Source organism: Nanorana parkeri, unplaced genomic scaffold (assembly GCF_000935625.1).
Source record: "Nanorana parkeri isolate BGI_ZX_2015 unplaced genomic scaffold, ASM93562v1 scaffold414, whole genome shotgun sequence".
Classification (NCBI taxonomy): Eukaryota; Metazoa; Chordata; class Amphibia; order Anura; family Dicroglossidae; genus Nanorana; species Nanorana parkeri.
In genome coordinates, this window is record NW_017306682.1 from 66700 (window position 1) to 79449 (window position 12750).

Consider the following 12750-nt stretch of genomic DNA (forward strand, 5'->3'; position numbering starts at 1 on the left):
TCTCTCTGTCCCTCTCCTCATGCATACATTGATTTCTTTCCCAGCAAAACAGTGCTGCTGCCTTGATATTTCAAAAAGACTGTCGCCACACAGTGTATAGGGAAAGGGCTCTTGGGAGATGAATTCTGGGGGGCGTGTCTACTGAGCTCCTGACAACTGCCCCTACAAGACATCATTGCCTGTGATGTCACAGGATGTAAAAAAGAAAAACACACCACAGGAACAATATAAAAGAAAATAATCATGCTGGGACAGGCTCAAACGGGGGAGGGAGAGATTTACGGGTAAGTTTACATAATGCCTAGACATACACTTTTAAGAGAAAGCATAGTGTGCTTTTACTGCAGACATATTTTTGAGTTATTATTGTAGTATACTTTACTATACAACCCACATGTTTACATGTCTAAATTAATATAAGATGTCAGCCACACAAGGAGTGAATTGTTTTTAGGTAATCAGCTGACTTAGACATGTATTATAGGAAGGAGAGCAGGCTACACCAAGCTGACATTTTCTACATATATATATACATATAAATAAATGGAAAGACTACAGATTGCTTTGATGGCATTAAACAAAGTACACCAGGAGGTAACCTTCAGTAGCCAATCAGCAGTAATATTTTAGTCATCTGACCTCACTGAGAAAGCATGGTGGCCACCATTAACTAAAAGTCTACAGTACTGTAATACCTGAATTATTGAATGCAATTTTTTTCAGTGGAACGTTTGACAGATTTCTTTATAGTTATGAATTTGGCATTCAGATGCAAACATTGTATAACATTCATTTGTATTTTGTCCTCCTCTTTTTCCAGATGTTTCAGTGAGTTTATTGTCCCTGTTGGTCACAGCCTGTGGACTTGCCCTCTTCGGCGTTTCCTTATTTGTCTCGTGGAAACTTTGCTGGATCCCCTGGCGAGAACGGGTTCTGAAAGGGAGCAAAGAACATGAGCATTTGAATTATGCAGACAGTGACACAAATGATCATGACTACAGCGACAACTATTTGGGGCAGCCCCCTCTTTTCCTGGAATCATCAATGAAGATCAGCCACACCTCACCCGACATCCCGCTGGAAGCCAAGAGTGGCAATAAGGAAAACTGTGTTCACAATGTCCGGATGCATCGGCAAATCACTGAGCCAACTTCTTCAGCTCGGTCAGTGTCTATAATACTTATCTCTATGCTTACTGAGGATTATATCCGCTTCCGGGAAGGACAGGTGCTGCGTGTAATTGTAGGCAGAAGCATGTTCTTCTCTATGGGACTACCCGGCGGTACGCTTACCCAAACTGCACATCCGTGCGAGCACAGGTGTCCGTACTCTAGGATGGATCCTGTCTGCGTCCAAGCATGGACCCCCGCACAGATGTGCAGTTCGAGTGAGCGTACGGCCGCATACTCCCATAGAGAAGAACGGGCTGCTGCGTACAAATCACACACAGCACCTGTTCTTCCCGGGAGCGTCCTGATACGGCCGTGCACGCCGCACGGATCTGTACGGGCCAGCATGTAGCTGTGTGAATGAGACCTAATGGGAAGGTGGAGTTAAAAAAGACCTCCGGGAATTTTAAAAAAACTGTACCTTTGAGTGGGGCTATCCCTGCACTACAAGGGTTAAGTGTTTGTTTTGTCTAGGTGGGTCAAAACAGCTCAAAGCAGATTTACTAACCTGATTGTCAGTCCCATGGCGGTCAGCACTCACCTCTCTCCCCCGCCACTCTGGCTACCGTATATACTCGAGTATAAGCCGTCCCGAATATAAGCCGAGGTACCTAATTTTACCACAAAAAACTGGGGAAAAATATTGACTCGAATATAAGCCTAGGGTGGGAAATGAGGCAGCTACTGGTAAATGTACAAAATGAAGATAGATACCAATAAAATTACATGAATATTTATTTAAAAGAAAAACAATAACCTAGCTCTGTAAGTGGAAAAGGGGGTACAGGGCTACATATCATGTACTACGGATCATTTAACCCATTCATATTAGCAGAGGATAATTGTAAATCTATTGTTCAGTGCACTACAACAGTGCACCCTGTTCAGTGCACACGGAGACTGCCAGATGACCCCGCTCGGAGCGCCGCCCACTGGAGCAGCAGTGACGCGACGCTCGGCGAGGTAAGTAAGAAGAAACCTGAACAGCGTACTCACTTTGCTCAGTGCTCGAGACACTGACTCGAGTATAAGCACAATTTTTCAGCACAAAAAATGGGCTGAAAAACTCGGCTTATACTCGAGTATATACGGTATGTAATGTCCCTCGACATCCTCACGTCTAACATAAGTCAATTGGCCTGCATAAGATGTGATGACATCATCGGTCCTTAGACTGCTGGAGTCCAGAGGAGAAAGGGTCAGCTTCTCTAATTAAGACTTTGGGGTTGATTTACTAAAGGCAAATAGGCTGTGCATGGGTTATTTACTTGCACATGATTGGATGATAGAAGTCAGAGCTTCACCTCATTTACTAGGCTAAGGAAAAAGCTCCCTTGCAAAGTGAACAGCCTATTTGTGTTTTGTGAATCAACTTTGAATATGGCTAATTGCAAACAGCAGGAGGGAGGTAGAAAGAAAGGGAGGGGTCATTCCTCCAACTCATTCACTTGAAGGTAAATTTCAACTTGAGCTATTGGACTCTGTAAATAAAGCAAAGCAGAAAAGGATACACAGGTAAGCACATGAGTGTAGCATGCTACCTGCTGGCTGAATATGAAATAGTAAATATTAATATACAATAATATATATATACTGACTAAATGTAAATAAATTGTTTTATTCCTGACTACAATAAATAAAAAAGCAAAATCCTTATACATAACTCTTTGACTAAAACATTTGTAAAAGGCAATAGGAAAGAAATAAGATGAAAGTGACTAAACATTTTGTGAAAGACAAGAAAAGAAAAGGAGGAATTGGGAAAAATCCCTTTAGAGTGAGAGGAGAAGAAACAATAAACTCAAAATGCGTGTTGGATGCATTTGTCTGGACAGACAGTGAGGGCATTAGAAGCCTTAGTGAGGCTTTCAACAAATACATGATAAAGCTTTCTAAAGCTCTGCCATTCATCTAGATATGGTTGCGCCAGTTTTGTTAAATGGATGCTGACTTTGGAAATTCTGAGCTGTCTGTTATTACAGTATAATAACTAGAGGGGCACTGAAATGGAATTTTCAAAATCAAAACTAAAACATTTGTCAGGCCGAAACCAAAACTGAAATTTATGTTTTTTTTAACCTTTTTAAAATTATTTTTTATATTTTATTTTTATTTATTTTTTTTTACTTAACTGTCAGGGGCACTGGGGAAGTATCAGGGGTCTAAACAGACCACGGATATTTCCCTTATGAAATAGAAAAAGAGATTGAGGACAAATGGTCCTAAAGCTCTTTTTCTGCAGCTCCTGTACTCCGCTCGGCATCCTGACTCGCCTGCCACAGAAGGCTGAGCGGGGAGGTGCAGGAGGACAGCTCTCTCCTCCCCGCTCCACCTCATGAAAGCTTCTCTCCTCCCCGCTGGGCTCTGGTCTGGGTCCCCTCGGATCCCCGCTGCCTCTGCCGACACAGGCGTGGGAGAGCAGCGGGGATCAGAGGGGATACAGACAGGCATACTATGTCCTCAAGTATTTACAAACACTCAGCGATCAGCTTGAAATCTGCTCTCCATCCTGACTCGTCTGTCACTGGAGGCTAATCAGTGGTGACACGGCTGACAACTGACTCCTACCCCACTCTGCCTTCACTGACGTGCTGGTTTGTTTGATTGATGTACCAAATGTGCTTCCTGCTCAGTGTTCTCCATGGTGATTGTTCATTATTGTTCCTGCCTCTTAGTGCAAGATCTTCAGCAACTGATTATCAAGGATAATTGTATGAAGCACAGATAGCCAGTAGAGGGAGAGTCTACAAAACTGTATTTGAAACACAATTCAGAAAATATAGTATAGTGCAAGAAGTGAAACGTTGAAATTCATTTAACAAATTATGTGATTCTATCTGGCAAACCTTACAATTTGAGTCCAAATATATGGCCCAGCCCCCCCCCTAAAAACATTATGGTCTCCCTTTGAAGTGGACCTAAGTCATATCATGGGTTTAGGTCTGTTGAATTATGCACCTGCCCCTATCTTAAAGTATATTTCCACTTTTGCAGTGGAGTTATACGATATGAATGTGCACAAGTAACAAATATGAAGTATGTGTTATCCCAATGTGTATGCAAAAGTGGAAATACACTTTTACCTGCACCACTGAGATACTTTTTGTTAGCTGGTTAAAGCTCTAAATGGGTACTGCTGCCTTACTGCTTACCTACATTTTGCCCTAAGGCAGAGATGCTGATTTTATGCTCAAGCAGAGGCAATCGTTCAGTGCTACTGCCTCACATAGATCCATGTTACCCAGACAAAGGTGAAAGGGAAAACAGTGGTTGGTGGCACCAAGATGACTGACAGCTTCGTATTTCAGCCATGCAAGGAAGGTGAAGTTGGTAGGCCCATGGATCAGCAGTCCAAAAATAATTATCTGACTTTAGGTTGGCTTCACAGGTATTTTCCATGATGGTGTTTAGTGTTATGTTAAAGAAAGTCTCACAGATCCAAGTGCAGAAAGAGCTTCTTGGCTGCTTTATGTAGATGAACAACCTGTAATCTTAGCAGTGTTTCTTCTTCTTTGCCACATAAAACAATGCACAATCTATTTTTGGAGATATTCATGCAGTAAAACTGGGTCATTGTCTTTACATCAGACAGTAATAAAATGTATTAATATGATAGAAAACAGTAGGGTTTTATTGATTAGATATTCTTTAGCAAAGTGTTGGATCTGTAGGGCTATAATTAATGCCTAGCAGGATTCTCATTTTCAAAGTGGTTAAACAGTATGAAATATTTAATATTTAGAACATAAAATATTTTAGGCAAATATAGAACATTGTTATACATTGTAATGTATCCGATTGGACATATCCAATAACTTGATTTGGGTTTAAAAAGAAAGCAGGTAGTACATGTTAGCGGCCGCTGGCAACTTGCTTTGCAAATGTACCACTATAGAGCTTTTAACCTAAACCTTTCTTTGGTGTACAGCATTGCCCTGGAAGTATCACAACATAACTACAATTAAAGTCCAATTAAACTTTCAATTCAAATAAGCTACATACATTTTAGGTGCCTCAAAACAAAAAAGGTATACAAATGATTACATTTCCTTTATTTTAGAACACAACCACGGCCTGAGTAGAAAAGCTTTTCCCCTGCAAGCATGTTGCAGAGAGGGATCCTTGCTCTTTGTATGGAAGCAGTGGTCTCTCCACTCAGCAAACCTCATGCTTCCTGACTAAGCAAGACACATGTCAGACTTCTGCAGAGACCTTCAGTACTTACTTACCCAGAACAAGCAGTGTGTATCAGGTGTCCTGCACGTAGGCAAGGACAAAAATGGCTCCCATGCACAGAAAACCTCAAAGGAGGTGTTCTTGATGCAGTCAAAATACTGTATGAAGCCTTTACTGCTACTCCTGAGCCATGAAAAAGGAGCTGAAAATAACCAGAACTCTGAACTATTATAATGGCTGGACTAACCCTTTAAGAACTGATATATATATATATATATATAGTGTGCTAAAAAAAAAAAATATATATATATATATATATCTATATCTATAGATATATATATTGATGCAGTGTGTGGCAATGCCACTATGTAGAGTGGCAAAAGGGTCACCCAGGGGCTAAGCAGTTCCAGGACGGAAATATTTTACCTGGAAAGAGCTGGCTTTGTAATTCTTTCTGGGTTTTCTAAATTATAACTGGGATCCTGGAACTGGGAGATTTCAAAGAGAACTGGGAGGGATGAAATCTCCATTCCTGAGTCCGGGCTTCAGTGGTGACCAGCACCAAATGATGGTGCACCTGTGCAAAGCCCTTATGATGAGGATGCTGGGTCAGGTTCAGGGCTCCACCTGGGTAACAGAAGTCTCTGCAGGAGTCAGGAGGGCTCCATATGATCACTATTACCCAATGACTCCCCAATTACAATATCCTCGATTAACTCTGCATTATTAGTGACAATTAGATCTAAGATGGCATTTTTTCTGTGTGGTGAAAAGCATTTGGTAATCAGACAGCCTAAAGTCAGTGGACTTTGAAAGTGCTATTTTGGATGAAGAAAGAAAAGAAGACTTAAAAGAAGTCATAAGCGTGTGGATGCATCCTTAATGCGCTACCATTGGAAGCTAAATCTCACTATATATATATATTATACTGGTATGGTTGGTAGGTAGCTTTGGTTGTTCGCAATTTATGTAAGAATAATTTAGATTTTTATGCATGATACTAATTCCGTTTCTTTCCTTTCTTAAGACATAATTCGATCAGAAGACAGTTGAACCTTTCAAACCCTGACTTCAACATCCAGCAGTTTCAGAAGCAGGAGCAGCTGACTGGAATTGGGCGAATCAAGCCTGAACTGTATAAACAGAGGTCTGTGGAAACAGACGATAGTCGAAGGAACAATACCAAATCATGTGGGAAGCTCAACTTCATCATTAAATATGATTGTGACTTGGAAAAACTCATAGTAAAGATTCACAAGGCGCTTGGCCTACCAGCCAAAGACTTCTCCGGGACATCAGACCCTTATGTCAAGATTTATTTACTTCCGGATCGGAAGACTAAACACCAGACTAAGGTCCATCGGAAGACTCTGAATCCGGTGTTTGATGAAGTATTTTTATTTTCTGTTCCCTATAATGAGTTGCCCAGTAGGAAACTCCACTTCTCCATCTATGATTTTGACCGCTTCTCAAGACATGATGTCATTGGCCAGATCATAGTGGATAATTTTTTAGACTTGGCGGATTTTCCTAGGGAAAGTAACATCTGGAGGGACATTGAACACGTCACTAATGTAAGTACGGTGGACCCCAAATGTCTTTATAATATGTTCTTAATAGTTTTCTCAGAATGAAAATCAGCTTGTACAGGTTGGGCAGATGGTTTACAAAGTCTTTTTGTTCAATTTAGCATATCATTGGACTTAGTGAATGAGGTAGTAGCAGTATGCACAGCTGTGTAAAGTGCAGTAATCTGTTGCACCCAATCAGAATTTGGTTTAGGCTGATAGCCTAATTAAGGCTAAAATATCTTCAAAAGATCAGCCGCACAAAACCAGAGTAAATGCAATCCTCCTCTATGATTAAGCCCAGGTGGTGAAATTTGTGAGAGGCGTGGTGTGGGAGATGTTCATGGTGATGTACACGTTCAATGTTCTCTTGGATTTACTTTTTGGAACCTGTTTGGATTACTGCAATAAACTTTTGGATTGCATTTACACTGGTTTTGTGCGGCTGATCTTTTGAAGGTTCGTTTGAACAACTGTGAAGCACACTATAGCCTGCACCCAGAGTATGGACTGACTGCAGCAGACGTTAGAATGGAGCGGTGAGTCTATGGAGCTTTCTAAGGCTAAAATATGATTGGTTGATATGGGCTACTTCAGACAATTTCAGACAATAACTCCTGAATCAGAAAAAAATTAAATTGTGTATGAATAGCATGAGCCTTAAAGTTCTTAGGAAAGCTTTATAAAAACATTGTTGGGTCATAACTGAAATTTGACATCTGCCAACAGTTGGTCATAATAAATTAGGTCGCTGCTAAGATTACCTACATCCAGGACTCCTCCAACTATCTGCTAAACCACTTCCAAATCAACTCACTTACATTTTTCATAAGGTAAAGAACTGGCATACAAAAAAATCTAAAAGCATTGGGTCATAACTGAAATTTGGGTCATACTGAAAAATGTAAAAACCTTGTTGGGTCATAACTGAAATTTGACATCCGCCAACAAATGGCCATAATAAATTAGGTCACATTACCTACATCGATGAACTCCTCCACCGCTCTCCGAAACCACTTTCTTTTTTTGTTGTAAATGTTTTTATTGAATTTTCAGAAATTAAAAGGGTGGGGGGGGCGTGGGGGGGTGGGTGAACCTAGCGTAGATAAGGCCTGTGAGTAGTTGTCAGGCAAAGCGAAGTGAACCATGGTTGAGGGTAGGTTGCTAATAGTAACCCTAAAGTCCGGTACCTGTTTGGCCGGCGGGTCTCCCCTCTGTCCAGGAGTCTTCCCAGGAGGGTATTGTGGGCCAATCTTCCCCATGTCTGATGGAGGAGAGCTGCCGAAGGCGATGCTGGGTGCAGGTGAGCAGGAGCTCCCGAGTTAAGCGGCCATCTCCGTTGCCTCCGAAGCCACGCCCCCCGAAACCACTTTCAAGTCAACTACCTACTGCGTTTCATAAGGCAAAGAACTGGCATACAAAAAAATTTAAAATCGTTGGGTCATAACTGAAATTTGACATCCGACAACAATTGGTCATAATAAATTAGGTCACTGCTAACATTACCTACATCCGGAACTCCTCTAACACTCTCTCTTAAACTACTCGAATATTCAAGTCAACTCACTTCCACTTTTCATAAGGCAAATAACTGGTGACAAATGTATTATATAACTCTCATAACTGTACAACAAAATGAATTTGATGCTATTTAGAATATTCAGAAAACCCTCATGCTTACATCACATTACCTTTTGAGAAGGTTATAATTGTACCAGGCACTTGGAACAGAGAGGATCCTTGCCTTTAGCTACTTTCCTGAACATGCAGGGGTGATGTCTCAGCAGAGCCGCATATAAGACCACATGGCCCGGCGAAACCTCAATTTAGTTATGGATATCAATTCATTTCTCAGTTATTTATTGGATTCTTCTCTGCTGGGGGAAATAAATGAATATGGAAACCTTGCTGTGTTAAAAGGAGTGAAATCCTATATACGCACGCTGACACTGAGGAAACGAAAGGCGGCTGCGTTTGATTGATTAAATAGATTCCTTTTCCAGATTGACGTAGCTATACATTATTGAGAATGCAGTATTTATTAACAGTATTCTGTGCTGGATATATGGGCAGTGATAGACATCTCTGGGATTGTACAAGCTTCTGAGATAAATCTGGGTCACTCCACCTCTTGTCTAAAAATCCAGTAAGCTCTTAATAGTGTTTGTGCTATCACAGAGGAGTTTACAAATGAAAAGCATTGATGGATTTTCCTGTGCTGCTTAGTCTGTCTCCACGTTCTCAGCCAATGATGCGTCTGTGCTTTCATTTAGAAAGCTTTATATTTAAATGCTGCTGTAAATCTAATGCTGAATGATAATATTTTTGTAAGGGTAATATATGTATACCTTGGACAACTGAACTGCCTTAAATAAATTAGGTCCATGAACTTTCCTTGGAATTAATTAATATTGCACACCTGAATCAGAAGAGCAAATGCCAGGGAAAGGGCAATGGGAGAAAACACCAATTTTGCTGTCTCTATTCCGTCGTGGAGATTTTCCCCTTTAACTTCAGTCCCAAATATGCAACAGGAAGTGAGAGAATATCTATAGAAAGTGAGGACAATTGCCTTCTCAGATAGTTGTCATCAGAACAGTTGTCCCCGATGGACAACTTACTATCAGCTTCTGTTCTGGTTGGCACTGTAAAATTTTGGATATTCCATCACATAGGGGTCTAATAAATACCATTTCCTATACTCCTCAGTTCCATCTAGTGGCCATAATCCAGTATTACATCACAATACCTTTGACCTGAAAAGAAAATATATTAACAACGTATGTGTTTGCCATGTTTTGCACAAAGGACTAAGTAATTTGAGCGTAGCTGGTTTTTAATATTTTAAAACACAATCGGTAAGATTTAATGTCACAGGAAGTGATCTCAAAGAAGATCATGTTGACTTACCAACCATTGCAATGACCAGGGTTGATGTCAGGGCTAGGAAAAGGGAGCAGCTGCAATTCTTTGTAATTCAGAGACGTCGACACTCCATACATAGATCAGTAACTATGGGTGTCATATGGAGGATGGAGCCACTTTGTTGTGCTTTTTAGTCTACGTCTGCCACTAAGTATGTATTCACACAGGATGATCTCTCCACTAGAGCCTATAAGAAGTCACTTCAATCCAGTTCACCAATATCTACGCATAACTGAATTATCTGCCTCAAGTGTATTAAATCAAGTGATTACCATGTAGTATAATGTTTTTATTTAACAAAGAATTCCAGGCAAAATAAAAATCTCTGGTACATACTCTTCAGTGAGAACAATTCTACAACCTCCTCCTCCTAAAATCATGATAATCATGCTCACCTATTTGATGAGTGACTAAAGAATAAAATGGTTAATGGAGTGCGGCTTTTTAGTCACTGTTCCACCCCTACTCTGTAGTTAGACAGTGATGAAAAAGAAGCACATTGGCAAGTTCATTCCAGTGCATTCTTCATGTTCACTGTTAGGGAAACAAGGTCAATGCACAGCAGTAGAGACCTGATTGGCTGATGTTTCAGCCTCTACTACTACCAGTGTACTGCTCTGCAGGGGATGGCAGGTGCTAATATATGGACAGATTTATGAGGTTATGCTTGTTGTAAGCAAAAATCATTTGTTATTGAGAAAAACTTTGGTGGCGAAAAATTGTTTTTTCAGTGCTTTTCTGGAGTTCAGCTTTAACAATTATTCCTGGCCAGTTTCCTTTACTGCCTCCAGGGTCAAGGAGAGATTTCTTTTTTAACATCCTTGTAATTTGTTTTTGTAAAGGAAGATATGTATGTCATATGGTGTCAAAGAATAGCAGTATCAGATGATGTGAAAATAACATGCATAGGCAAAAGAAGACATTGACTGATTTAATTCCTTTATGTTGTTTCAGCTCATCGGTATATTGTATAACAAGATGTTTAGTTCTCTCTAGAGGATCTATTCTATATTACATACCCCATGAATTAGATGTGATATCATTTTTGGAAAGTCCAAGAGCTATGACATTGCAAATCCCTTATTATTTTTCATTGTATATTAAAGTGCACAGGTTTTTCTTTAAGAATGTATGGGCCCAAAAGAAGGCACTTCTAGTTGCCTGGTTTACTTGCACCTCCTACAAAGATCCAAGAGGACCCTGTAAGCCCATGCAGCTGCATTATGGAAACAGCAACATGATTTTCATGCAATGCATACTGGCACTGGCTCTTCCCTCTTCTTTCTTGTTCTTTACTATTGGCTTGTGAGGCCAACCATCATAGTCATGAGCCAGTATGGGCAGGGTTGGGAAGCAGTGGGGAAAGCCAGCAACTGTGGCAGCTGATGACTGTTTTCATATCAAATGTATTTAGGTTCCTGGAGCCCCTAGGCACTCCACAGTAAATTAAAGTCAATCTGTGGATGCCTAGCAGTGCCTAAAGATGGGGTAGATTTTTTGGTGGTCCAAAGGTTATCTTTAAAGTGTATATAAAGCATAGTTGCCGACATTTGTAAATATTAAGGAGGGAAATCTTAAAAGACATGATAAGAAAAATAAGGCAGAAAGTGACAAGAACATTCCATTTCTGGCAAGATCAACAGGTATTTTATGTGATTGCTGAACATTTTCTTAACATAAAAAAAGAAAAATATTGCAGTCATTGCATCTAAGGACTGGTAAGTTGCGATACCTAAAATTTTCGTTTTTTTGGTTTACATACAGTGAAAGGAATTTATCAAAACCGGAGCAGACGAAGTCTGGAGCAGTTGTGCACGGCAACCAATCAGCTTCTCTCTTTCATTTTCAAATTAACAAAGTGAAGAGAGACGCTGAATGGTTGTCATAAGCAATTGCTCCAGATTTTGTCTCCTCCAGTTTTGATATATTCCCTTCAGTATGTTTTAAATGGATTTGTTTAATCCCAAGGGGCCTGTTTAGGTTTTATAATATTTATTTGCCCTTCTCCCATAGGAGATCCAAGGGCTGTGTGAAGTGTGAGCCATGATCTGAAATCACTTGTATGCTTTTGGTAGAAGCAAGTTAGCAAGCATGCTAGACACTTATCCTAATCAGTTTAAACTTAAGAAAAGTTACTCCATTGTCTTGAAGCTGAACTGTAGCCATCTAGAAAAAGCCATGAAATGCCACTAGTCTAGTGTATTTGTCTGAAAGTGGCCTCCTCGTGTTTATCCCCTACCATATTCTGGGTGATATTCCTTATCCAGAATTGGTTGCTGCCAAGCTCTCTGGCTGCAGAGTGGTAATACAAGCACCAGTCTGTGTGAGGATTCAGGTAAATATGCCAACTACTGTATATGAAGATTAAAGTGATGTGGAAATGAGATGATGGCGTTCCGGGGGCCTGCTCTGTTGAAACTCACTTCTGCATACAGTGGTCATAGACATTTCTCTGATGCCATACGTGGACTGTCATTAAGAGAGAACGTTAATTTATTTAAAGGGTATCTGTGGTCAAAAACTTCTTGAAGATGCCCATAGGATGTACATCCTCAATGCAGTGACAGAATTTCACTCAGCGTCTGAACAATGTTACTTATCATTGCTTGCTGGAAGCAATACATCATGGGATATGTAGTCTTGAGAAATCGAGATCGTATAACATCGAGCAGCAGGTAAAGAGATGCAAAACACACTAGGAATCCAGGAAGTTGTTAATAGTGATGGGCAGATGAAAGGAAGCATTTACTATATAAAAGTAAGCTTTAAATTGCATTATCAAAAATAACTATACTGTAGTATATGTACCTATTATCCTTTTACAATGCTGATACAGTAATATATTGTATATATATATATATGTATATATGTGTATATATATATATGTGTGTGTGTGTGTGTGTATATATATA

The 12750-nt window shown here is 40.1% G+C and overlaps 1 protein-coding gene across 2 annotated transcripts in view; it reads left to right on the plus strand.

Moving 5' to 3' along the window:
- Positions 1-12750, plus strand: part of SYT9 (synaptotagmin 9) — a 107727-nt gene that overhangs the window by 42665 nt on the left and 52312 nt on the right. For both annotated transcript variants that reach the window (XM_018559724.1, XM_018559725.1), the window contains exons 2-3: positions 821-1163; positions 6373-6919. In XM_018559724.1, coding sequence (XP_018415226.1) covers positions 821-1163; positions 6373-6919 — 890 coding nt within the window. The remainder of the gene's footprint in view (positions 1-820; positions 1164-6372; positions 6920-12750) is intronic.